Source organism: Helianthus annuus, chromosome 1 (assembly GCF_002127325.2).
Source record: "Helianthus annuus cultivar XRQ/B chromosome 1, HanXRQr2.0-SUNRISE, whole genome shotgun sequence".
Classification (NCBI taxonomy): domain Eukaryota; kingdom Viridiplantae; phylum Streptophyta; class Magnoliopsida; order Asterales; family Asteraceae; genus Helianthus; species Helianthus annuus.
In genome coordinates, this window is record NC_035433.2 from 134,498,627 (window position 1) to 134,525,435 (window position 26,809).

Sequence of the window (26,809 nt, forward strand, 5' to 3'; positions counted from 1 at the left end):
CATATGATCCACTTGCAGCAGGTTTGGTTTTGTTTTCTACAATGGATCACATCATAACATCAATTAAGCAGTTTTATGTGCATTAAAAGGTTTGTGAATCACTCATGTGCATTAAAAGGTTTGTGAATCACAGTTAATAAAAACCATATGAGTCATTTGCAGCAGGTTTGGTTTTGTTTTCTGCAGTGGATCACATCATCACATCAATTGCAGTATGTTACATTTAGTTTCTGCAGCCTTTTTGTCTGGTCAAACATTTTTGGCGTGATTGGTTTTGTTTTCTGTAGGGGGTAAGGAAGCAAAGAAATATTTAACACGGGGGGTAATACTGTTTCTTACAACAAAGCATAGGGGGTAATAAGAAATGATAATATAGTCATTTAACACACGGGGGAGGGGGGAGGGTAATACGTTTGCTTACAACAAAGCATATGGGGTAATATGAAAGGGTAACATAATCATTTTACATAACATTTAACAGAACTGTTAAGTTATTTGACAGCAGGGGGTAATATTGCAGAGTTTTTCATTAGTTGGGGGGGGGTCAGACAGCGATATTTCCTTAGTAGGGGGTCAGAGTGCCAATGGCCTCTAACCTCAGGGGGTAAAATTGCAGTTTACTCAATTAAAAAACTTAATAAGGGTAATATTAAAAAAGTAATCTCTCAATATCGGATCGTAATTTCTAATTTGCCCAGATGATTGCAATGTATTTAAAAAAAAAATTAGAGCAAAAAATCAAATCCAAAATACGATTGATATTTGATAATAGGCCATAAAAAGGGAATAATAATTGTTAAGAAGGTCAATTATGTCATTTCACTAGCTTGTATTTAATTGGGCCACTTTATCTGATTTTTGCCGCCTCTTGTTTTCAAATTTTCATATCTTTTTAGAGATCCAAACATGGAAGCATGGAACAGACCAAGAAAATAATTAAATAATTAATAATGCAGACATATATTGTGTTTTTTCTTGTTATTATAAATTAAAATTGTAGTATTTGTTATGAGTTTATACTAACTATTGATAATTCTTTTTTTTTTGAACGGCATATTTCGATCACTGACGGACCACTGGAGTATCATCGTGCCACCAGCGGAACCACCCGATCATATCCATCTCCAGTAGGCATAATGCTTATACACCAATTCAAGAGGAAACCCAATAAATAATGGAAAATCCCCTTGTGGGAATCGAACCCAAGACCTATTGGTCCCAAAGTCTTATCTCACCCTCAAGATACCACTAGACTATAAAGCCATGGAGAATTCATTATTAATTTAACAATAACTGTTACAACATACCAAGATTTTGTTTTATTTCATTAACATCATTAAATTTCTTAACTAAGCGATTGTGTAGTTGTGATAATTTTAGGAGTATAGTAGTTGCGACAATTTTAGGGTATGTGTGTTTGCGGGTTGAAAAAAAAAACGTTCTTAAACGACTAGCCCAAATTGTCTATTATTCATCATGAAATAGTAGTATCGAACTACTCTTGAAATCGAATATCATTAGATCATGTTAATACTTGACAACCCAAACTCATAGCACCCTTGTATGACCCTAGAATCGAACTTTTACAGTTTCCTAAGACTAGAGGGTATGGAGAGCCCCATCCTCAAGAGGATGGGCCGCCACGTCACCGCCACGTAGGAAGGGCTTGAGGGTGATGGAACTAGGGGGTGGGGGATGAACCTCTTTATATATATATATGTGTGTATAGGTATATGTGAGAGGAGAGAGGAGGTTGGGCCGTCGAGTTCGGCTGGTGGGAGCCGGAGTTGCCGGAAATGGGGCGGCGACGGGCATGGGGGGTGGGGAGTTTGGGGCGGCGGCGGGAGGACGGGCCTCAGCCGACCCTCCATACCGCTTAGTCTAATAGCGATTCCAGAAAAACAAACCAAACACCACCTAAAGTATCAAGTGAACAAACTCTTTCACCTAATGTTTTATGACACTATTGCAAAGAAACAAACTTATGAAAAAAGTTATGTTTCTAACTACCACAAACGATAGCTTTACTACCTTACTGGGCATGGCTTAAAATTTGTGTTTTAGAATAATTACATAATTAAATCTGCATTTCTCTCCAAACAATCCCCAATACATGACTCCTTATTGGTTGGAATCTCACATGAAGAATTCAATAAATTACATCATACTAAGAAACGACGACACATAATTCGTGTTATACAACACATAAAAACTCATCCATTACAACGGAAGCTGTCTGCAAGTTGGACAATACCACTTCCCCTTAAACCTGGTCTCGGGTGTCAGCCCGACACACGAGTAATGAAACCACTCTCCACCTTGACACTGTCCAACAAAAAAAAAAAAAAAAAAAAAAAAAAAAACAGTTATGTTATATTGTTACTGTAAAGGATATGTTTTTGTAACCATGATTAGCATGCTGATTATTTATTAAGATATTAGAAATAAAAGTTGATTACGTTTTTCATCCCTGTGATTTATTGAAAATAACCATTACAGTCCATTAGTTTAAAAATTGCCAAAACAATACTGGTACTTTCACTTTTGTAACAATTACAGTCCATCTTCGTTAACCTCATCCAATTTACCGTTAAGTTTTGGCGAAAAGACTAAAATACCCCTCATTTAAAAAACAATATATAAACAAATGAGTTAATTACTTTTTTCGTCCCTGTGGTTTGTTGAAAATAACCATTACGGTCAATTAGTTTAAAAATTGCCAAAACACTGCCACGGCCCAACCAGCCAGCCTTTTCGGCCACACACGAGGGACTGTAATGATTATTTTCAACATACCACTGGGACGAAAAACGTAATTAACTCACTTGTTTATATATTGTTTTTTTTTAAATGAGGTATTTTTGTCTTTTCACCAAAGAATTAACAGTAAATGGAATGGGGTTAACGGATGTGAACTGAAATTGTTGCAAACGTGAAAGTACTGGTACTGTTTTGGCAATTTTTAAACTAATGGACTGTAATGGTTAGTTTCAACAAACCACAGGGATGAAAAACGTAATCAACTCTAAAACAAACAAGTTCAACAGCATATGAATTCAATCAAGAAAGATTAAAGATATAAACTTACATTCTCATTGTCACATGCAATCATATCACCATAAGAAACCTGAAGAGAAAGCAATTACCCGTGATGTTAATTACTTATTCGTATCGTTGCTTTACTATATGAAATCAATTTACATGTTTTATTTATTTATCTTTGTATTTGAAAGAAGTCCGAACCTGATGACAAACACAGTAGGTGGGTTCGTTTGGATCAATCGGTTGATCCATCTCCAACGGGGTTGCATAATCCCGTTTGAAACCGCCAGGTGGCGGCATGAGCTCAAAATCCCTATCCCGGTGGTCCCACTCCCGATCCCTGTAATCAAGTTTCTTAGATTGAGGCGTTGAATACGGTAATTTCCGCTTCTCGTTTTTAGGAACTAAAGGTAATGGAGGAAGTATTGCAGGTTCATCTGCTGGTAATTTTCCTTCTGCAAAAAAAAAAAAAAAAAAAAAAATCATTTTTTTTTTCAATTAGATATTCAACTAATTATCAAACATTGATATGTGCAGATGTACGGGCTGCAAACAAACCAAACGTTAGGCGAACAGTTCGTGAACTGTTCGACGGGAAGTTCGTTTGTGTGCGTTCGTTTATTAAACAAACGAACACGAACAAGAAATTTGCTTCGTTTAGTTAATGAACGAATTATGTTCGTGAATGTTCGGTAACGTGTTCGTTTGTGTTTGGATAGTTCATTAGTGTTTTTAGTTTTTATCTTTTATTTAAATACTTCAAAATTCCGACAAATAAAGTATTTAACAAGTGTCAGTAAAATATTTAATAAGTGTCAGTGTATTATATATTTTGTTCATGAACGCTTGTTTGTGTTTGTTTGTTTCCATTCGTGTTCATGAACATTAGTGAGTGCTCATTTGTGTTCATCAACGTTTCAGTGCCTAAAATTAACAAACAAACACGAACATAAAATCCTGTTGTAAGTATTCATGAACAGTTCATGAACACATATATTTCTTAATAAACGAACACGACCAAGGTCTTGTTCGTGTTCGTTCGGTTCGTTTGCAGCCCAAAGTCAAACTAAAGTAAATTCAATTAAAACCTTGTTTTAAATCCTCAGCAAAGTTGTGTAGATCTTCGTCAAGACGTTTTACATGACTGTCTATCTGCAAGTAATTTGAAATAAACGTAAGACACAGAACAAGCTCGAATACTAAAAAAATTATAAGGTAATGCAATAACTTAGAATAGGGTGTAGTTGCGGAGTAGTAAATTACGATACAGACGGTTTTTAGAGAGAAGAGCATAATCATTAACAAACACAAAAAAATGTCGACATACTATAAAGACTCACAAGATCATAAGCTTGGCGTGCAAGAAGAACCTTCTCAGTACATAGGCTTAAAGCATTATCTTGGTTTGCTTCGATTTCTTTCTTCATTTTCTCAAAAGCCATGTCATCATCTTCATGAATGCTTTTATAGGAGTTTTGAGAAGCCATATCCAAGCAGTTCTTTGTCTGTTGTCGTGTTTGATTTATCATGGCTAGAACACAAAAAAGACAATTTTGATCATCTCTAGGGGTGCAAACGAGCCGAGCGGCTCGCGAGCTACTCCAGATCGGCTCGAGAAAAAGCTCGAAACGAGCCGAGCCTTATCGAGCCCGAGCCGAGCTTGAGCCTCAAAACAAAGCTCGTTTGTTTATCGAGCCCGAGCTCGAGCCTCACATGTGAAGCTCGTTAGGCTCGTCGAGCCTTATCGAGCCTTAGGGTAAACGAGCCGAGTCGAGCTGAGCTTATTTAAACTTGTTTACAAGCCGATCTCGAACCTAAAAATAAGCTTATTTAGTAAACGAGCCCAAGCCCGAGCTTTACTTATCGAGCTCGCAAGCCTAAAAAGTCTATTATTTATATTATTTTTATTTAATATACTAATTAATAAATAATAAACGAGCCGAGCCCGAGCCGAGCTCGAGCTTGATAAAATACAAACGAGCCGAGCTCGAGCCAGAGCTCTCATAAGTTAATCGAGCTCGAGCTCGAGCCTGGCCGAGCTCGGGCTCGGCTCGGCTCGTTTGTACCCCTAATCATCTCAAATATGTAAACAAAATGTATTGCGTTTCTAATTCTGAGTCATGACTATCAATACTATCACCACTTAAGTACCCACTGATACTGTATGCCTAGAAATAAGCATGTAACCGAACAAACACAAACACTTATACAAGCGGATTTTGTTGTCTGTTTCTTTCGTTGAAAAGTGTCGCACGAACATGTTCGTGTCCGTTATGCCATTTGTTAATATTCTAAACAAAAATAGAACATAAACGCAATTAAATGTAAACAACAATATCCAAATTCAAGTCTTTATATCTTCATCAGATGATCCAACAATATCCAATATTTAGAAGTGAAAAACAATAGTCAACTCAAGGTAATATTCACTCATCATACTCTTAGGTAGCGTTCGTTTCACATAATGGAATGAACCTAGAAGGAATTGGAATCTCAATTCCATTCTTGATCGTGTTCGGTTAGCAAAGGAATTGGAAGTGGAAATGAATTCCTTCAAATTCCTTTAACTAAAGGAATTCAAAATCCTTCCAATTTTTGAAGGAATTGAAGAAATTCATTGGAATCTTCGAGCGGTCACCGATGTCAAAAACGCCTCGCCCCAACCCACCCCGCCCCACCGCCACCCGCAACAATTCGACCGACCGTCCCGTTATCGGCCGGAAACGTCTCGACCCAGCCCACCGACATGAAACATCTCGACCCGACCCGTCCCATCCACTGCTGACCCGAACTGGCTCGCCCGATCGGTGGGCCAAGATTGATAGATTCCAATTCATACACTGAGATAACGCATACAGCTTAACTAACATCTTGTATATGTGTAACAAACAAGATAACGCATACACTGAGAGCGGTCATCGAGTTCTCTAATGGTGTTGAGAAGCCTCTGCAACTCTGCTGGCAATGTGCTTGCATCTATTGCAAAATTCAATATAATAATATATAAGCGTAATAATTAGAACGAAATTTAAAATACATCGTGTGAAAGATAGCTTACACTCCAAGTAATCGTCGACGAAAACTCCGGTTCTAGCGATCGCCATAGCTGTAAGATCTGAGCGCGCGTAATTTGTCGCTAGGGTTTACACAGTTTGAAATATAGAACGAGACACAGATTTCAAAAGGAACAGAAAATTAGTTGCGTTTGGATCGCGGAATGGTTTGGAATTGAAGTTGGGTTTTGATGAAACAATGGTTAACCGGGCTGGGTTAACACACTGGTCTCGTCAAGAAGGGTTAATCCCTTCCTCTCGGAGATCGCTGGCTGGGTCACCGGTGGATGATCTCCTGCACAAGGAAACAAGCCGTGACTCGTAACAAGGAGGATGGGGTGGGGGGTGCTCCTTGTTACCACTCTCCGGCGTGAGAATCAGTAGTTTGCTTGGGAAGCAAAGCAAGATAGTAGGAGTAGTGAGAGAGTTGTGAAGAGATACCTCAAACCTGGTTTGGGGTCGGTATTTATAGCCGAGGAGTGAAGGAGGAGATTGATGGATGGGCTGACGACGAGCTGCACCGTTGCAGGTGTGTCAGTCTCGCCGGCCGTGGGGGTTACGCCACGTCAGCCCATTGCTTTAATAGCTCTGACAGGGGACTGTCGCCGGCGCCACTTGCCTCGTGGTGTCAGCCACTTGCCTGGCGTGTCAGTCCACTTGTTGGATATGCAGGGTGCGGTGCGAGCCGCATCGCTGCATGCGGTAACGTCTGAAGTTACCGCGTCTCCTACTTGTGATCAAGAAATACGCGAGATGCGGTGTTGGCCGCATCATCGTATGTGGAGACTATTTGCTCGCTTCCCTTGTCGTGACGAAAATGGCCATATGATGCGGTGCCAGCCGCATCGATATGTTCATCTTCTTTCGTACTTGGGTCAAGCTATTCATCTTCGAACCGAATGGGTTCGAAGGATGTGACCGCGCGGGTGCGGTTTGCTTACTGGTAGGGGTTTGTTTGATGCGGGTAATGGTCGTTTTGGGACCATACCCCTTCAAGTCCCCCCAGTCTAGTGTTGCTACCTCGTGCAAGTTGCACGTGGGAGGAGTACTGGACTTATGGTGTAGGAAGGTAGTGTGGCAGTCTGGAGAAAATTCTAGGCCAGATCAAACTGGTGATCTGGTAAAAAATCCGGCTATGCCTCTTCCGTACCGGTGAAGGGGTTTCGCTTGATGCGAAATTCTCAGCCGTTGCATGTCATCAGGTGGGTTGCCACCTGTTGTTGTGTTGAAGGCCTGTTAGGGACCTTCATAGTAATGCTGCACAAACTTCGAACCAACCTCTTGGATGGTGGCTCGAAGGTTTGCACATGTTTCGAACCTTTTGGAGGTGGTTTCTTCTTCGAACCATTTGCCAGAATGGTGCACGAAGAAGAAAAGAAAAGCTTTTAAACCAACCTTTGCGGTCGGGTTTGAAGGTTCTGGATGTTGTGTTAGAACTTTGCTCAAGTTCTATGTTCAGCATCCTATGACGAGATGACCATCCCTTTTTTGTGGGGTGTTCGTGTTCATCTTGATAGCTCTCAAGTAACCGTACGTTCTTTGCGGTTACTTCGTTGCGTCATTGTTGGCCCTGTTTGGTCGAACAATGTGGATCTATGGGTAAATAAACATGGTCATAGGCAAGGGGATGCCCATCGTTGTTTATTCCATGCGATCCATTGGTAGGTAAACAAAGTCCTAAGCAGACTTGTTACCGCGGTCCGTTGGCAGGTAAACAAAGTCATAGGCAGACTTGTTACCGCTGTTCGGACACTTGCTGCTTGATAAGTGCTTGTTTAGAGCACGTATCTGCGTTCTTTCTGGAGCCACTTTCCTTCACGCTCCAATACCGAGTTTATAACGAGGTAGCCTCGTTCGGTGATGTGGAGTGAGCTTTGCTCTTCCGTAGCAACCACTCTGCGGAAGCTATGGTTATGTCTGTAGCTCTTCATGGGTGTCTGCGATGTTGCAGTCCCATTTTCGCTCAAAGTGTGCTTGTTGCACGGATGTAGCTCTTGAAGGTTCAGGAGTCAGGGCTGCTGATGTGCGGGCGCGTAGATTCCGTTCCTTCTTTTTTCTGAAGAAGTTGTTCATGCACCCTCTGTGGTTGTGAACCGGACAGGAGGGATTTGAAGCTTGAAGAAAATGAAGGCAATGCGCTTTGCCTGTTCCTGAGATGCGGTTCAGTCCAAAGAACAACACTGGTTCTGAGCATCTGACACATCTGAATGGGTTCATGTGTGTCACTTCCGCATATTTCACGTGTGCTCGTGAGTGATGCGGAAAAGGTAATATATCCCTTTATAGTATAGATAGATATATTTCTACCTATTTTTTAGGGTATATAAAAAAACGACATGCGGTATGGGTTATGGTGCGGTAAACCAGAAAACCGCATGCCGCTTAGGTTTTTTGGATAATGTTGTCGCTTTTTCTTGCCTACGTGGCTTGATCGCACGTGTGAGTTGGTAGAAGTTGGTGAGACGTTTCTGCATGTGCTGAAATGAAAGGACATTTGCACTGCCCGAGGCATTAAATGCACTGTAGCAGGGAGTGTAAACGTCTTCTTTGTCAGGCGCGTGGGCGGCCACGCGCGCGTGATAACCGTCAGCTAAAACGGCGCTCGACACGTGTTGTTGCAAGATACGCTCTTTTTGAACGTGATGATTTGCTTTCTCCCTCCGCATTAATTGCGATGGGTATATAAGGGGAAAACCGTTCGTGGTTTCCTCTCACTTGGTCGAAAATTCAAAAAATTTGCCGTTTGAGAGAAAGTTGTCATCTGTCTTCTCCGACGATTCTTTCTGAAATTCCGGTGAGGTTTCTAGTGTTTCTGTTCACCATCTTCTGTTTCTTTGATATTTTTGATGGCTGAACCATCTAGTCCACATAATGTGGAGGGTGAAAACCCTGAACAGCCTTTAGTGGCCGAAGAAGAAGAAGAGGGGGCTGCCGGTGGTGGATTACCGGCGCTGAAGTGGACCAGAAAAAGCTTTGATCGCCTTATGCTTGAGGTCCAAATGCCCTCGAAGTATGGGGCTCGGTACCCATCAGAGGGTGATACTGGTGCCGACGCTCCGGCCGGTTACGTGACCATGTGGTCCGATTTCTTCGTCGATTGTAACCTCCGATTACCGTTGACGGTGTTTGTTGTGGATATCTTGGAGTGGTACAAGGTCCACATTTCTCAAGTGAGTCCATTTGGGATGATTCGGATTCGTAATTTTGAGTTTACCTTTCGTGCTCTTGGCATAGAGCCTACCGTCGGAGATTTCCGACGGTTTTATCAGATGACAGTGTTCATGGGGTTCTTTTCTTTCCGTCAACGAGACGGTACCCCGAAGCTGATGACTCCCCCTAAGGGGATGACGATGTGGAAGAAGAAGTTCTTCTATATCAAGTCTGCTGCCCTTGCTGTGGATATGACGTTTCGGAATGTGACCGAGACGATCATAGCAGAGACCATTGCGATGCCCAGTTTGAAATCAGTGCAATGGTTCCCGCAGCTGCAGACTATTGAGTCTGTGAAGTTGACCAATACGCAACTATGGCTGTTGCGTATGATGTTGAGGAGGGGCAAGAATTCGAAACCCGTGGTGCGGGAAAAGAGCGGTGGTACGTACTTTTTGTTTCTTTACGTTCTTTATCCTTGCGTGTGTTACTGACTTTTGTGTCTACTATCAGAAGATGCTCCCGCATGGAGGATGTTTGCTCCGGATTTCGAGGGTACGGTTGAGACCGTAGTTTGTGCGGATGGTGAACAGGATCACAACACTATCATCCGTAGTAACTTCCGGGTGCCTACTGCGGCTGCACTGGCAGTTGAGTTGCCAGTAGGCAAAGGTATGCTATCGAAGCTTAGCTACTTGTGTTGATCAAGGTGTGTTATTGACGTATTGATTCCATGCAGGTGATCTTGGGGCCTTGGGGGACCCTGAAGCGAAAGGTGTGCCTAAGAGGCAAACTGTGAAGGGCGTGCGCTTTCGCCAAAAGAAGATAAAGGAGGTCACTACTGTGCCTCATCTGGTGCCGCAGGCAGCAGGTATCTCTCATTCCTCTTTTCGTCGACACAAGGATTATGTGATAGTATCTGATACCCTTGAGGGTTTGAGTACAGCCGCGGAGTCACGTTCTGGTGCTGCGAAGAAGCAGGCAGAAGAGGCGGCTGCGGGAGGGACAGCTGCGGGTCCCCCTGGATCGCAGTACGCTGTACCATCGACCCCCCTGGACTGTATTGCAGGGGGATGATATTGCTAACGACCCTGCGGCCTGCAGGGAGATCTTGGGCGGTCTGGGGACCCCCTTTGAAGTTGAGCGGGCTCGTGCCGCACCGCGGGAGCTGCGTATAAACCAGCTCTCGACCATGTTGGTAGGGACTTCCATTGTGGCTAATGCCATTTTGGAAGATTATAAGGTGCTGGGCCGCCGCGAGGAGGAGGCTGCTCGTATGCGGGCGGAAGCCGAGAAGTTGGTCGAGGCTGCTCGTGCGGGTGCAGAGCAGCTTGAGAAGGGTAAAGCTGCTTTTGAGAAGCAGAAGCAGACCTCTGAGTGGGCTGCCACTGTCCAACTGAAACAGGTGCGTACCCTTGCTAAACTCCTTGCTGATGAGCGTAAGCGTTGGGAGGAAATTTCATCCAACGAGCGCAAGAAGTGGAACGAATCTTGGGCTAAGCAGAACAATCTTCTGTTTCATACTCGGCAGGAGCTAGCAAACGCCAAGGCGGCAAATGTTGCCTTGGGCAATGAAAAAGCTGCGGCTGAGGCCGCAGCAGCTAAAGCGCTGCAGGCAAAGGATGAGGCCCTCAAGGCGCTTGAAGAGGCCAAAGCAGCCGGGGCTCGTGCCTCAAAGGCCCTTGAAGAGGCCGCGGAGAAGGAGAGCCGTTCTTCCAAGGCTCTGGAAGAGGTGAATGCGGAGCGCATTCGTTTGGATAAGGTTGTTTCCAGCCTTCAGGTATGTTTCGTTACCTCTGTTTTATATTTCCTTTATTGTTTTGAAAATATTTATCGGGTGAACCGTTTGCTGTTCTGGTAACAGGCTGAGGTTCAGGCCCGGGCGGTTGCGGTTACGGACCTTACTGCCCGCGTGTCTGATGCGGAGAAGCGAGCCGACGCTGCCGTTGAGGCCAAGGATGTCTTGGTGTCCTCTTTTAACCAACTGGAAGCTGACCGTGAGTGGTTGCGGACTCACGGCATTGCGCGTGTAAGTATCCTTTGCCTTTACGTTTGCTTGGATTAGCACTCAAGACTTATGATCTTTTTACTGCAGATTGTCGAGGCTATAATGAATGCCCCTGAGACCTCATCTGGATTGGACCTGGTCAAGGAACGTGCGCGCGAGGCTGGCTTCAAGGCTGGTTTTAACCGCTGTATTGGGCACATCAATGTACTATCCGCAGGTGGTTATACCGATCAGGCATCCGGGTTCCGTGATGTGGATACCGAGGGTCGTCTGAAAGCGGCCGTAGCCTCCTTTTATGATACGCCCCTTGCCTGTGTAGGGGAGCTGGACGAGTGTTTGGAGGTTGCGGACTATGTCGACCGCTTGCGGATGCTTTATCCGGATGTGGAAGAGGAAGAACCCGCTGGTGGTGTCGGAGAAGACGCGGGGACCAGCGGTACAAAATAGGGTTTAGGTTGGCTAGTGTGCCTCCTTTTTTGTATTCCTCTTGTATAGAATAGGAACTTTATGTAAATTCCGTAAGCATCATGTGGATACTTGAATTTTTTGAATATAAAGTTTCTTTGTTCAGTTTGTACAAGTGTTTTTAATTCTTGCATGTCTGAACGTGTGTAATCTTTACCCATTTATGAACGGGGTCAAGTATACTCCATACTTTTGTTGTATGGGTATGCATCAATTCTGTTATTTACCGTGTGAGGGTTTTTAGAATTGCGTGAACTTTGTAAAAGCTTATATTACCGGAACTCTACCCATTTGTGAATGGGGTCGAGTGTACTCCATACCTTTGTCGTATGAGTCCGCGTCAATTCCATTGTTTGCCTTTTTTGGGGCTCAGGAATTGTGTTTAACAAAAACTTGTGTATCCGGCCGGATAAAACATGCAAGTCTGTTTGTCTTTTGCTGGCCTATTACAATATTTGTGTGTGGTTACCACTTTGTATGGGTATCACGAATGAAGATTTTGCCAATCTGTTTTTGGGATACCGCAAAGTGGAACACGCATTTGTAATAGTAATAACGAACAATAATGTAGAAAATTGCTTATTTATTTATTTGCAAATGGCCTGCGGCCCAATAGGTTACATAGAGAGTGTAAGAACATAGCTTACATATAGCAGCGTCTAAGCTGTTGTGCGTTCCATGTTCTGGCGATAGGTTCGCCCTCTAGTGTTTGTAACCTGTATGCGCCCTTCCCTAAGACCTCGCTGATGAGGTAGGGTCCTTCCCACTTGGGGGCAAGTTTTCCTGGGCGCTCGGCGTTAGATGCCTCGTTGTCACGTAGGACGTAGTCCCCTGGATTGAAAGTACAAACGCGGACTCGCGCGTTGTAATACTTTTCCAGTTTGGATTTGTATTTGGCCTCGTTGATGGCGGCGTTCTCGCGCCTTTCTTCTAGGAGGTCCAAATCGATCCTACGTTCCCTGTTGTTGTCTAGCTTTTCGATAGCCAACATTCTAGGAGATGGGAGGCCCATTTCCGCGGGTATTACCGCTTCAGACCCGTAGACGAGGCTGAAAGGTGTTTCCCCATTGCTTGTTTTTGGGCTAGTGCGGTGAGCCCATAAGATGCTTGGGAGTTCATCGACCCAGCCACGCCTGGCTGTTCCCAATCGTGCTTTGATTCCTTCGACTAGGCCTTTATTTATACTCTCGACTTGGCCGTTCCCTTGTGGGTGTGCGACTGACGAGAATATGTGTTTGATGTTCAGCTCTTCTAGCCATGTTTGGAATTCGTCGGCAGCGAAGTTGGTGCCGTTGCCGGTAACAATGTACATTGGTAAACCGAAACGGCAGATGATGTGCTCCCAAATGAACTTTCTTGTTATCATAGCAGTGGTGGAAGCGAGTGGTTTCGCCTCTACCCATTTTGTAAAGTAATCAACCGCCACTATGATAAATTTAACTGCACCTGGTGCGTCCGGGAATGGTCCCACTACATCGATTGCCCATTTTTGAAAAGGCCATGCAGTAGTGACGGGGACCAGATTGTTCTTTGGTCGCAAAGTTTTTGGAGCATGGCGCTGGCAGTCCATGCATTTGCGTAATTCTTTGACGGCGTCCAGGTGCATGCCGGGCCAGTAATACCCGGCATTCATGATTTTTGCCACGACCGTGCGTGGTCCAGCATGTATGCCACATATACCCTCATGTATCTCTCGGATGAGGTATGTGGCATCTTGTGGATTAACGCATCGGAGGAGCGGTCCGAGGTATGACTTTCGGTATAAGATACCGTCTCCCATTTGATAATGGCACGCTTTGTATTGCAACTTACGTGCCTCTGTTTTGCTCTCGGGAGTCACACCTGACTGAAGGTATGCGATAATTGGTGTCATCCATGACGTTGTTCCGTATTGGATGACGCTGACCTGGCGGAGAGGAACCGAAGGATTTTGCAAAATCTCGATACGTACCTCCTTTGCCAGGTGTTGGAAGCTGGTGGATGCAAGCTTTGATAGTGCATCCGCGGATTTGTTTTCGCTTCGATTAATGTGTCGAATATTGAATGAAGCGAATTTGGTTTTTAGCTGCAGGGCTTGCTCGAGGTAGAGGATCATGATATCCCCTTTGGCGGCATAGTCGCCGCGTACCTGGCCCGCAACTAACAAAGAATCGACGTGCGCTTCCAGATGTTGCACGCCGATTTTGACTGCTAAACGTAGCCCGGCTAATAGTGCTTCATATTCTGCCTCGTTGTTCGTGCTTTTAAAATCGAGGCGGATGGCATATGTAAGCTCTTGGCCGTCAGGGCTGACGAGTCGCAGACCTGCGCCCGCGCCTTCCTCGTTGGATGCACCATCGGTAAATAGTGCCCATACTTCTGAGGAGGGTGGTGGGGGCGCAGGATTTTGGGATTCTTCGCATTCTTGGATGCGATCCGCTGGTACTTCAGCGGCGAAATCAGCTAAGATTTGGCCTTTGATGGCAGGGCGCGGTTTGTAATGTATCGTATGTGCGCCCAGTTCAATTGCCCATTTTGCTAATCTCCCAGAGATGTCGGGTTTGGACAGGATCGGGCCGATCCTGTAATTGGTTAGCACGGTGATGATGTGGTTTACGAAGTAGCGTCGTAACCGTCTTGAAGCATGTACCAGTGCTAGTACCAATTTTTCCATTATTGAGTATCTCGTCTCCGGGTCGTTGAGCATTTTGCTGATATAATAGATGGGTGTTTGAACCCCCGCTCGTTCCACTATTAATACCGCGCCCACTGCGTTGTCTGCAGCGGATAGGTATAAGATGAGTGGCTCATCTTTGCATGGTGCGGTTAGTGTTGGGAGTTGTATCAAACACTCCTTCATTTCCCGGAAGGCCTTTTCAGCCTCTGTGGTCCACTGGAATTGTTCTTTCTTTGAACAGCTTCGCAGGGTCTTGATGAAAGGGTATGACTTGGCTGCGTGGTTAGCCAAAAACCTGTTGAGTGCCGCCAGCCTTCCGGCCAGGCGTTGCATATCTTTCATCGATGCAGGCGATGGCATGCGCTCGATCGCCTGCACTTTTTCCGGGTTTACCTTGAATCCATCTTTGGTGACGATGAACCCAAGGAATTTGCCTTCTTCCATTCCAAACGAGCATTTCCCTGGATTGAGCTTCATGTTGACGCTTCGCAGAGTTTGGAACGTTCTTTCTATATCGGTGAGCATGGTATCTTCCTCCATGCTCATGACGACCAGGTCGTCCATATAGATTTCGACACTTTTGCTTATTTGACCGCGGAAAGTGTCGTTCATCAGTTTTTGGTAGGTTGAGCCCGCGTTGCGCAACCCAAACGGCATTTTTGTATAGCAGTAATTTCCGGTTGGGGTCCGGAATGCCGTTTTGTCTTCATCCTCAAGTGCCATTTGTACCTGGTGGTACCCTTTGTAGCAATCGAGGAAACACTTCCACCTAAATGGTGCGAGGTTATCGACCTTTTCGTCGATTTCTGGAAGCGCGTAACAATCCTTGGGGCAGGCCTTGTTAAGGTCCTTGTAATCGACGCACATGCGCCAGCCCCCGGATGGTTTTTCTACCATGACAGGGTTGGATAACCAAGTCTGGTACTTGACTTCCCGCAGTATACCTGCGGAGAGCAGTTCTTCGATCTGCTCTTGCATCGCCTGATTTTTAGCTGACCCAAGGTGGCGTTGGCCTTGGATCACTGGTTTGATACCTGGTTTGGTATTCAAATAGTGCTGCGCTATTTCACGTGGGACCCCTGTCATGTCTGCGGGAGTCCACGTGAAGATGTCTTGGTTCCTGAAGAGGAGCTCCTTCAGGTGCGCTCTGGTGGTCGAGGATAAGGCGTGACCCAATGTGACCTTCTGTTCCGGATGCGTTGGGTTGAGAACCCATTTTTCCGGTTGGTCGACGGGGGTGGGCTTTGCGACCTTTGTCGGACGTGCTTCGTCCGTCATCATGACGTCCTTGCGGGCGTAGATGATTGCAACCCCCGATGCGGTTGGGAAACCAACCGCGGAGTGGGGGACGGATGTGATCATATTGAAATCTCCTTGGGATTCTCTCCCAAGGAGGACGTCATAATTGGAGGTGTGGGGTAAAACCATGAAGTTTACCTCCTCCGTCCGCGTGTGTTTACCATTGGTAAGACGCAGGGGAAATGTAATTTGACCTAGGGGAAAGACTGTTTCCCCTGCGAATCCGGCCAGCGGGTAATCTACGGCTTGCAACCGATCTTTGTCCTCTTGGTCAAATTGATTGAAGCATTGCTCGTAGATTATATCGGATGTACTGCCCGGGTCGATGAACAGACGCTCGGTGCAGTAATGGGCCAGCTGGCCTGAAATGACGACGGCGCGTCTATCACGCGGTCCGCCTCGGACTTTTGGGAAGACGACTTGCTCGTCTTTCCAATCATTGTCCGGTCTTCGTGCCGCTTTGCGCGGCCTACCCTTGCCTCCGTAAATCATGTGGGTGGAAGCCACGTACATGGCTTTCTTTCCGGAGGAGGTACCTTCGTTGTGAGGGGTGATATGCTTGGTGGGCTTTTGTCCACCTGGCAAAAGGTGTTGCAGTTTCCCCTCTTTTAACGCCCGCTCAATCTCCAGTCGGAGACTGATGCAGTTGTTGGTGGTGTGGCCCGAGTCCTTGTGGTACTCACAGTATAGTGTGAGGTCCTGACTTTTCTTGGACTTCATTGGTTGGGCCGGTCGCAAGAATTGTGGATCTGCGAGGAGGACCTCTCTTGGCGACTGGTTGATCTCGGTCCATTTGCGGTCCCGAGATTCTTTTCTTGGTGCCCGAGTGTCTCGGGCAGGGTTGTAGCATTGTGGGTCAAACGTGTTGGGTTGCGGGAAATACGGTTTAGTAATATCCCGATTTCCTGCATCCCGGTTTCGTTTGTTGTTACGTTTGGACCCTTGGTGGGATGTTTCGGCTTGGGGTTTTGCCTTTTTGACGTGCGGTTCGAGCGACCGATGTGTCTGGGCATATGTCTTGACTGCGGTCATGACATCCTCCCATTTTTTAGGCAAACCCTCCTTGCCAGAGATGGTCATGATCATCTCTCTGTCTTTGACGGCCCGAATAAAATGGTTTCGCGCCATTTGGTCCGCCACGTCGCCTATCTCTAGGCATTCTTTATTGTAACGGATGACGAATGCCTCGAGTGATTCGTCATCCCTTCGCCAGATGTTCATGACGTCCAACGAATCGCGTTCGTGGCGTCGTTGCTGGCTGAAATGGGCGAGGAACTTGGCGCGCAAGTCCTCGAAAGAATCCAGTGATCCCACTGGCAAAGAATCAAACCATGCCCTCGCCAGACCGATAAGGGTCTGGGGGAAAAAATTGCACCAGGTGGGTTCGTCCCACCTGCCATTGACGCCTGCGCCTGTGAAGATGTTCATGTGGTCGTCCGGGTCGGTCGAGCCACTGTATTTCCCAATGTTGACTGGGAATTTTGTCGTTGTGATATCGGCGTTGGCGATGTGCGGGACGAATTTTGAATTTTCGGCCGCGGCCCTTGGCCTGTATGGTTCGTGCACAGGGCGCTTTGCCGCCCTGAGGTATGTAGTGCGGGGGTGACTGGGAGGAACATAGTTGCGTCCCCCCGGTCTGCTGTTGGTGTCGTGAGACTCCCCGCGGTAGGTTTGATCGTCAGGGTCGGTATGACCGTACCCTTCCGTGTAAGGTTGCGGGCCCAGTCGGCTCTGGATGCCTGGGCCGCGCCTGGAGGCTGACCGCCTCCTATCTTCGCCATAGGGGCCCAGGCGGGTATGTACTGGCCCTCTGGAGCGGGACTCATATGAGGAAGTATCCTCATTGAGTGTATTGACCGAACAGTAAGATGATCCACGGTCGTCATGTCGGCTTCTGGAAGCCGGACGTGAGTGTAACCTGCCATCGTATTGGAGTATACGGTTGGCAGGTGTGTGTTGTATTGGAGTAGGCCCAGCTTGTACGTTTGCTTCCGTACAAGCGCGGTTGTAAGCCGCTATCAGCAGGTCAGTCTGCTGTTGGTACCAGGAGTGTAAGTCCACGCCTGGTGGAAGCACAGTTGGGGCCTGTGATGAGTCGTGTCCGAACGCAAAGGATGGGATCCTTTGGGTGGACGTGCCAATGTGTCCGGGTTGGGGGGTCGAAGGGTGGACCCCTGTTGGGACCGGGGGATTTGGATTATCCGCATTGGTGTTTTGGTTATCAGTCATGATCTTGAGAGGGAGAGGGATGGATTAAAAAGTGCTAAGAGTAGCGGTGGGCGCCAATGATGAAACAATGGTTAACCGGGCTGGGTTAACACACTGGTCTCGTCAAGAAGGGTTAATCCCTTCCTCTCGGAGATCGCTGGCTGGGTCACCGGTGGATGATCTCCTGCACAAGGAAACAAGCCGTGACTCGTAACAAGGAGGATGGGGTGGGGGGTGCTCCTTGTTACCACTCTCCGGCGTGAGAATCAGTAGTTTGCTTGGGAAGCAAAGCAAGATAGTAGGAGTAGTGAGAGAGTTGTGAAGAGATACCTCAAACCTGGTTTGGGGTCGGTATTTATAGCCGAGGAGTGAAGGAGGAGATTGATGGATGGGCTGACGACGAGCTGCACCGTTGCAGGTGTGTCAGTCTCGCCGGCCGTGGGGGTTACGCCACGTCAGCCCATTGCTTTAATAGCTCTGACAGGGGACTGTCGCCGGCGCCACTTGCCTCGTGGTGTCAGCCACTTGCCTGGCGTGTCAGTCCACTTGTTGGATATGCAGGGTGCGGTGCGAGCCGCATCGCTGCATGCGGTAACGTCTGAAGTTACCGCGTCTCCTACTTGTGATCAAGAAATACGCGAGATGCGGTGTTGGCCGCATCATCGTATGTGGAGACTATTTGCTCGCTTCCCTTGTCGTGACGAAAATGGCCATATGATGCGGTGCCAGCCGCATCGATATGTTCATCTTCTTTCGTACTTGGGTCAAGCTATTCATCTTCGAACCGAATGGGTTCGAAGGATGTGACCGCGCGGGTGCGGTTTGCTTACTGGTAGGGGTTTGTTTGATGCGGGTAATGGTCGTTTTGGGACCATACCCCTTCAGGTTTGTATACCAATTGGATTCGGAAATTGTTGGAATTAAAATCTCAATCCATTTTCCATTTTTGATGTGTTTTGGTTGTGAAATGAATTGGAATTCATCACCTCAATTGGGGTTGAAACGGTACAGGTGAAAAAAGTACGGGTTGAAACGGTTCGCCTCGAAATAGTTCGGGTCAAAATGATTCGCGTCGTAACGGTTCGGGTCGAAACGGTCTGGGTGGGCCCGGTACAAGTTGAAAGGATTCGCGTCGAAACGGTAGGTGCCAGTGTCACACCATGGTTTCCTGGTGGGCCGGACTTGGGGTTTATGCGTGACGGTCGGATAACAGTATCACAATTGGCAGCGGAAGAAATAATGATAAAGTACAAGTATAAAAACTTGAAATTATATTATATAAAAGACAAAATTGCAGAAAACAACCTTTATATTTACCCCAAAGTCCCAAACTGCACTTTATACCTTTCATTATGAAATCCGCCAAAACCAACCTTTACGTTCATGTTTTGTTACACGTCACAACCTTTACACCTAACCCAGTCAAAAAAGTCAGTTAAGTTGCCCAACTTGCGATGCACGTGAGGGCATATATGTCTTTTCCTTTGACCCCTTTTACAATGAATATTATATTTAAACCTTTTTATTTATTTCCTTCAACTAACCTGATATCAGATTACCCCCATTTGTAAGAGACTTATCAAATTCCCACCACAAGAAATCATAAACCCTCATCTTCATCACAATCGATTATAACAAAGGTGAAATGGATCCTGTTCCGATTCAAGTACGTCGTGCTGATGATGATCTTGCACTAGAACTTATATACGGTAATACTTCTTCACTCCAAATATGTGTATTAGGTCAAAATTAAGTTGTTATTGATCACTGATTATGTTCAGTAACTTGCATTGTAGGTGATTATCCAACGTTGTTCACTATACACTTGTATCATGGAGGGTATTTTACTGATCCTCCGGGACGATTGTATAAGAATGATGACCTAGATTTCTTTGATTTTCTTGACAGTGACAAGTTTGGGTTTGCATAATTAGAGTCGTTTAGGGATAAGCTAGGTTATAACCATGATGTCCTTCATTACTTTCACTTATCTAATCCATCAATGAATGACCTTGATAATGGACTTACATTATTAAGTAATGATGAAGATATTGAGAAGTTGCTTGCTTTTGTTAGGGATGGTCACCGGTTCATTAATGTTTATTTGGAAAATGGGATGTCTAACGTTCAACGATTAAGTCAAACCCAAAGCAATACTTCTTTAGATGTTAACGATGTGAAGGTTAGTGCTAATGAGGCTAAAGAAGTTAGTGATCATGAGTGTAAAGATAAGGACTATGATGTAAAAGTTAGTGATCATGAACTTAGTGATAATTCAGATAAGGACTATGAGGATGAAGAAGTTAGGGATGATAGAACATAGGATGAGGATAACAGTGATGAGGATAGTGATTATTTTGTAGATGAAATAAATGATATGGATGAGGAGGTAGATATGAGATATTTTAGGTTCATGGTTGATGAAGAAGTAGATGATACAAAACAAGACCTTGAATCGAATGTGGATGTTTTAGACAATGATGACTTTGATAGTTGCAGTGATTCTGATGAGAATCTTGCAAACATAAGAAAGAAAAGTTTGAAGCATGCTAGAAGGGCAGTTGGGAATGAAAATGATTTCTATGTTGGACAAATGTTTAGTACAAAGGAGGAGGTTAAGAAATTCATAAGGAAGTACACAGTCGAAAGCAGACGACAATTGAGAATATTTAAGGATGAGGCTGATAGGGTCAGGGTAGCATGTTTAGGTTGAGAAAGAGGATGTGAAGAAGGCAAGCAAGTTATCAAAGAAAAACCTTCAAGGATCATGTGGTAGGTGTAAAGGTAAAGGCCACAACAGCAGGACATGTACAGGTGTGCCGCCTGATCAGCAAAACAAGGGTGTGAAGACAAAGACAGTGAAAAAAGGTTGTGAGGGTAAAAATGTCCAAAATAAGCAGCGTAGGGGAAAGAAGAAGGCCTGATGGAGTCTATGTTTTGATCTTTTGTAATGGTACTGATATTTACTATGTTATGTTTTGAACTTAAGTAATGCTAGTTAGGTTTGGATCAGATGGTCTCTTGAACTTATGTTTATGATGTAATGTTTTGAACTTATGTTTGAATGCAGTGGTCTTTTGTTTGGTTTGTAGTGGTCATTTGTTGAATCCAGTTTATGTTTGATCTTTTGTTGAATGCAGTTTATGTTATGTTTGGTGATTCAGGTTCTTTTTGGTCTTTTTTGCAGAAATGTTTGGTCTTTTGGTCATTTGTCCGATGTCAAAAGTTTGGTGATTTGGTCATTTCTTTGTTGCAAAAATAGTCATTTGTCGGATGTCAATAAAAGTAATTAGGCTGTAAATCTGAATGATCTTATTAATAAACAAAGGGCCCTATATATAGGGAATGATACAACCAAGAAATAAGGAAAGGATATATACAAATAAATACAAAAGATTATCTCTAACTAACAATACAATCTATTCCTAATTTTCTGATGATAATCAGCTGGCTAAGACACCCCCTCAGTTTGAGCGGGCGGAGGACAAACGCTCAAGCTGGACCGAAACGATTGGAATAGCTCACGAGATAATCCCTTGGTAAATATATCCGCGTACTGCATAGAGGAGGGGACATGAAGAACTTTAATGTGCCCAAGACGAACCTTCTCGCGTACAAAATGTATGTCAATCTCGATGTGTTTTGTCCGTTGATGTTGAACTGGATTATTGGACAAATACACCGCGGAGACATTGTCACAAAAGACCACTGATGTGCGCGTTAAAGGATTGTGAAGTTCGAACAACAAATTTCGAATCCACGTCGCTTCAGCGACGACATTGGCAACCCCCCTATACTCAGCTTCCGCACTGGATCGGGATACAGTAGGCTGACGTTTAGCTGACCATGAGATGAGATTGTCACCAAGAAAAACACAATAACCTGATGTGGAGCGTCTCGAATCTGGGCAGCCACCCCAATCAGCGTCAGAATAGGCGACCAAATCAGAAGAAGCTGATCGCAGGATCCGTATGCCATAGTCAATTGTACCTTGTAGATAACGGATGATACGTTTCATAAACGCGAAGTGAGGATCGCGAGGCTCATGCATGAAGAGACACACCTGCTGAACCGCATAAGACAAATCCGGACGAGTAAAAGTTAAATATTGCAATGCACCTGCCAGACTCCGATACAGTGTCGGATCCGAGAACAAAGCCCCATCAGTAGCACTCAATTTAGACGAAAGATCAACCGGTGTTGAGCACGGTTTACAGGAGGACATCGAAGCACAGGCGATTATGTCCTTTGCATATTGAGCCTGAGACAAGAAAAGACCATTCTTTTGCTGTGTAACCTTGATCCCCAAAAAATGATGTAACCTGCCCAGATCAGTCATGGCAAACTCCCGAGAGAGTGTGCTAATGATGTTGTTCAAGAGACGATCATTAGAAGCTGCGAGAACTATATCATCCACATATAACAATAAATATGCAATGTTTTACGGGTCCTGTTGATAAACAAATAAGGACTGATCGCAAGTGCTGCTACGAAACCCTTTAGAAGTGATAAAATTAGCAAACCGGGTGTACCAAGCCCTTGGTGCCTGTTTAAGACCATAAAGTGATTTCTTCAACCGACAAACGTGATTAGGAAATCGTCTATCATAAAAACCCGGTGGCTGATGCATAAAGACCGTCTCATGTAGTTCCCCGTGTAAAAACGCATTCTTAACATCAAGTTGATGAATAGGCCAAGCCCGAGATACCGCAAGAGACAAAACTGTGCGAATAGTGGCCGGTTTGACCACAGGACTAAATGTCTCATCACAATCAATACCGACCGTTTGGGAATTTCCATTAACCACCAACCTAGCCTTATAACGTTCCAATGATCCGTCCGATTTGAATTTATGCCTAAATAACCACATGCAACGAATGACGGGACGGTCAAGTGGGCGGGGAACAAGCTCCCATGTTTCATTATCCTGTAATGCCGTAAACTCGGTTTGCATAGCATGTAACCAATTAGGATCAGTTAGGGCTTTGGAATAGGAGGTAGGAACCGGTGAAAGGTTAAGGGTGTGGTGTATGGCCGAAGGGTTGGACCGGGATTTGGAACGAGTTGTTATCGGGTGTTGGTTTGTAATCAGACCGGTGGGTTGAGTCTGGGCTTGGGCTGTTGAGGGAGTAGGATTAGATGGGCCGGTTTGGGTCTGGGCTGGGATGGCAGCGGAAGTGTGAGGTGGGCCGGTTTGGGTGGGCAAATTGGTACGGGGACGACGTGAGTAAGTAAACGGGTATGGGGTTACAGGCTGGGTAACAGGCCGGGTTACGGGCTGGGTAACGGGCTGGGTTACGGGCCGATGAAAAGTGAAGCCCGGTGGGGTGGGCTCGTCCAAAAAATCATAGGTGATAGGATGAGTAGGACGTGTGTACGAGAACACGGCCTCGTCAAAAGTCACATGACGAGAAATATGAACCTTACCTGTGGTGGGGTCCAAGCAACGGTAGCCACGGAAGTCGTGTGGATACCCGAGAAAGATACAACGCATGGACCGATGGTGAAGTTTGTGAGGCTGGGTAGCGGATGTGTTAGGGTAACACGCACATCCGAACACTCGTAAGTGTTCGTAATCAGGGTGACGAAGGTAAAGGGCAAAGGTAGGTGTGTAAAAATTTAGGTGTTTGGTTGGTAAGATATTGTGTAGGTAAGTGGCCGTGTGTAGGGCTTCAACCCAAAACGAAGGAGGTAAATTCGCATGAATTAAGAGAGCCCGGATAATGTCATTCAGGCGGCGAATCATACGTTCTGCCCTTCCGTTTTGAGAGGATGTTTGAGGGCTCGAAAATCGAAAAAGCAAACCATTTTGTTGTGCAAAATTTTTAAATGCTAAATTGTCAAATTCACCCCCTAAGTCACATTGAAAGGTTTTTATTTTTCGGTGAAACTGGGTAAGGATTAATTGATGGAATTTGGCAAAAGTAGGAAAGGTTTCAGATTTGTATTTTAGGGGGTAAACCCACACGAAGTGTGAGAAGTTGTCAATTAGCACCATGTAATACTTATATCCTGTTTTACTCGTGATTGGCGAAGTCCATAAATCGCAATGAATAATATCAAAAGGAGCAAAAGTAAAAGTATTAGATGAATAAAACGGTAATCTTTTACTATTCGAAAGTTGACAAGAATTGCAAAGATTGTGACTTTTGTCCTTATTACATTGAAAATTAAAATTACGATTCGAAATATCTAGAACTTGCGCCCCGGGATGTCCTAAACGATCATGCCAAGGTAGGTGGTGGGAAGCAATAAAGGTGGCTTGAGGCGGCAGTTGAGGCGGCGTGAACGTGTAAAGAGTCCCGGTACTATTGTGGCGAGATAGTGTCTTCTTAGTTTTGAGGTCCTTCAAAGAAAACCCAAACGGGTCAAATTCGACAGACACTTGATTATCACGAGTAAAACGTCTAACGGAAATCAAATTTTTAATTATTTGAGGGCTATAAAGGATGTGTGGGAGTATGTAGGTTCGGTTTGGTAAAGGGTGAAACCCCGTACCTGATCCTTTAATTGGTAAATACATGCCATTACCTACCAAAATATTACGACACACAGGAGTAGAATCAGGGATTACGATTTTACCTTGGTCTTTAGTGACGTGTGACTCGGCTCCCGTATCCATAACATCTGAGTTCCAAGCCATATTTGGAGAATTAACCTGTAAGTTAGACATGGCAGCACTTAAATCGGTTGGACAGAGAGGGTTGTACATCGGCTGAGTGAAACCCGGTGGGGGATACTGTGCAGGAGAAAACCCGGGCTGCTGAGGAAAGCCGGTGAATTGAACCGAGGGAGCCGACTGCTGATCTGATTGCTTGTTTGTTGTCCACTGTTGCTGTGTCGGGTAAGGGCAAGGTGGAGGCGTCCACCATGCCCAGTTTGGATAAGGTGTTGGTTGGCCCTGGTAAGAGGTCCAAGGGGACGATTGCTGAGACCTGCCTCTGCCCCTGCCCCGGCGATTCGAACCTCTGCCGCGGCTGCCTCGTCGATTGGCGGAGGAATACGACTGCTGATCCGATTGCTGATTCTGATTGGTGGAAGAGCCGCCAGGGGGCGGCGCTGTAGTGGCAGCAAGAACGGTATTCTGGGAGCCCTTTTGAGCGTCAATCCTGATTACTTCATCGTTAAGCATCACAATAGCTTGATCCCAATCAACACCCTGCTGGTTGATTAACGAAGCAGTGGTGTTGTATTCGGCCGGGAGTCCGCGAACCAGCTGAAGAACGAGTCGTGACTCGGAAACGGGCTGATCAACGTCAGCCAGTTGGCTGGCTAAATCAGACAGTTGTTGACAGTAGTCATCAGCCGACGAACAAGCTGTGAGTGTGAGGTTGCAAAACCTTGTCTCGAGCGCCGCAGCGCGAGCCTTTTTATTGCTCAAAAAAATCTTTTCGAGCTTTGTCCATGCCGCTCTGGCTACAGTCGTATCCATGAGCCGTTTCAGAAGGTCATCCGAAACGGTGCTGTAGATCCACTGAAGGACCAAAGCATCCAGTTCTTTCCATTCATCATACTCGGGTGAGGTAGTGGCTGGGGCGGCTGAATCATCAATGTGGTTAGACACTTTGTATGCAACGACATGAAGACGAAACAACTTGACCCAGGCTGAATATGTAACCTTCGATCCGTCCAAAGTACGGATCTTGGACTGAATATTGGATACGGAGTATGCGGGGTGGAGGGAGTTGGGTTTGGTCGATGGTTCAGCAGTATCTTCCTTAGGCGGCATGGTGGCAGGACGGAACGAATCCGGTTGTGGGTTAATCGGAAAAAAACGAGGAAAGAAAGAGGGTAATCAGAAGCCGGTTATGGCTCTGATACCATAAAAGTAATTAGGCTGTAAATCTGAATGATCTTATTGATAAACAAAGGGCCCTATATATAGGGAATGATACAACCAAGAAATAAGGAAAGGATATATACAAATAAATACAAAAGATTATCTCTAACTAACAATACAATCTATTCCTAATTTTCTGATAATAATCGGCTGGCTAAGAGTCAAAACTTTGGTAATTTGTTCATTACATGGTTTGCACATAACCATAATCTTTGCACTACATTCATGACAATTACCATATACAAACATTCAAAGACTTCATTTCATTTCATCAAACATCAGTTGGATTACAAAAGACCTCAATTCATTTCAACCTAAAACATACCCTACTAACATACCACATCTTATAGTTGACCACGACCCCGTGTCTGCTGAGCACGACCCCTTGGTGGGCGATTGAAGCTTCTATAACTTTGTCTTTTCTGCTGACACTTGGGCACGCCCCCGTGCTCACTGAGCACGGGGCGTGTTCAACCTTTTGTTCTTCTTGTTTTGCTGGGGAGATGTTGTCAGGGGGTCGGGCATGCCACGTTTGTTCCTTTTCTTGTATTTATGTTGGATTTAGCTGCCTTTTTGCTTCTTTTGTTTATTTGAGCTCATTTAATCCTAAAAATACAAAAGGAAGACAAAAACACACTTTTTCCAACATTAGTACTAAAAAAGGTTAGTTTTATGCCACAATTGATGTAATTTATATGTTGCATTTTGTGCACATCAAGAATCCAAATGTGCTGGCATTGAAGATGATAATGCTGTGAGTATTTCTTGATTTTGTGTTTTTTTTGTATACATGATTTGTTGTGATCGCATGACTAACTTGAAATGGGCATGTTTTTTACTATACTTCAAAAGATACTTAGAACGGAAATGGTCGGTGTTTGCTTTGCTTTAACGTTTTCCGATAAGCCGATAGTGAGAAAACTCTTGTCATGTTACGTGAGGAAAACAACCACTCTCGCCGCGAAGCGCACGGAGAAAAAAACTAGTTTTTATTAAAAATGGATACTTGCTAATATTGTACCAAATCGAATCGAAACCAGTGATGAATGGTAATTTATCTTTTGTTGTTCAAAACAACACATTTTTTA

The 26,809-nt window shown here is 45.0% G+C and overlaps 2 protein-coding genes and 1 long non-coding RNA gene across 3 annotated transcripts; 2 read left to right on the forward strand and 1 right to left on the reverse strand.

Annotated features, from left to right (window-relative positions):
• Window positions 1-2,042: 2,042 nt before the first annotated feature.
• LOC110879184 (PHD finger protein ING2) lies at window positions 2,043-6,284 on the reverse strand. The gene is made up of 7 exons (XM_022127609.2): window positions 6,101-6,284; window positions 5,947-6,018; window positions 4,383-4,573; window positions 4,131-4,194; window positions 3,244-3,497; window positions 3,089-3,127; window positions 2,043-2,325 (listed from the first exon to the last, which is right to left on the reverse strand). Exons 1-7 carry the CDS (start codon window positions 6,144-6,146, stop codon window positions 2,221-2,223), a joined length of 771 nt encoding a protein of 256 aa, XP_021983301.1. The 5' UTR covers window positions 6,147-6,284; the 3' UTR covers window positions 2,043-2,220.
• Window positions 6,285-9,658: 3,374 nt separating this feature from the next.
• On the forward strand, window positions 9,659-10,027 carry LOC118480301. The gene is made up of 3 exons (XR_004861852.1): window positions 9,659-9,689; window positions 9,759-9,917; window positions 9,985-10,027. It is a non-coding gene; the product is annotated as an uncharacterized LOC118480301 (long non-coding RNA).
• Window positions 10,028-10,276: 249 nt separating this feature from the next.
• Window positions 10,277-19,811, forward strand: LOC110931922 (uncharacterized abhydrolase domain-containing protein DDB_G0269086-like). The gene is made up of 4 exons (XM_035989353.1): window positions 10,277-11,025; window positions 11,110-11,274; window positions 11,341-11,440; window positions 19,678-19,811. The coding sequence occupies exons 1-4, from the start codon at window positions 10,438-10,440 to the stop codon at window positions 19,809-19,811; spliced, it is 987 nt and encodes a 328-aa protein (XP_035845246.1). The 5' UTR covers window positions 10,277-10,437.
• The last annotated feature ends 6,998 nt before the right edge of the window (window positions 19,812-26,809 follow it).

Excerpts from the sequence above, each read along its gene's own strand:
- LOC110879184 (XM_022127609.2), bottom strand. The coding sequence starts at position 6,146 with ATGGCGATCGCTAGAACCGGAGTTTTCGTCGACGATTACTTGGAGT. Across the intron at positions 4,574-5,946 it reads ACTCGATGACCGCTCTCAGT|CCATGATAAATCAAACACGA; the intron begins GTATGCGTTATC and ends TTTGTGTTCTAG. Across the intron at positions 4,195-4,382 it reads CACGCCAAGCTTATGATCTT|ATAGACAGTCATGTAAAACG; the intron begins GTGAGTCTTTAT and ends AATTACTTGCAG.
- LOC110931922 (XM_035989353.1), top strand. The coding sequence starts at position 10,438 with ATGTTGGTAGGGACTTCCATTGTGGCTAATGCCATTTTGGAAGATTAT. Across the intron at positions 11,026-11,109 it reads AGGTTGTTTCCAGCCTTCAG|GCTGAGGTTCAGGCCCGGGC; the intron begins GTATGTTTCGTT and ends TTCTGGTAACAG. Across the intron at positions 11,441-19,677 it reads CAAGGCTGGTTTTAACCGCT|GTGATTATCCAACGTTGTTC; the intron begins GTATTGGGCACA and ends CTTGCATTGTAG.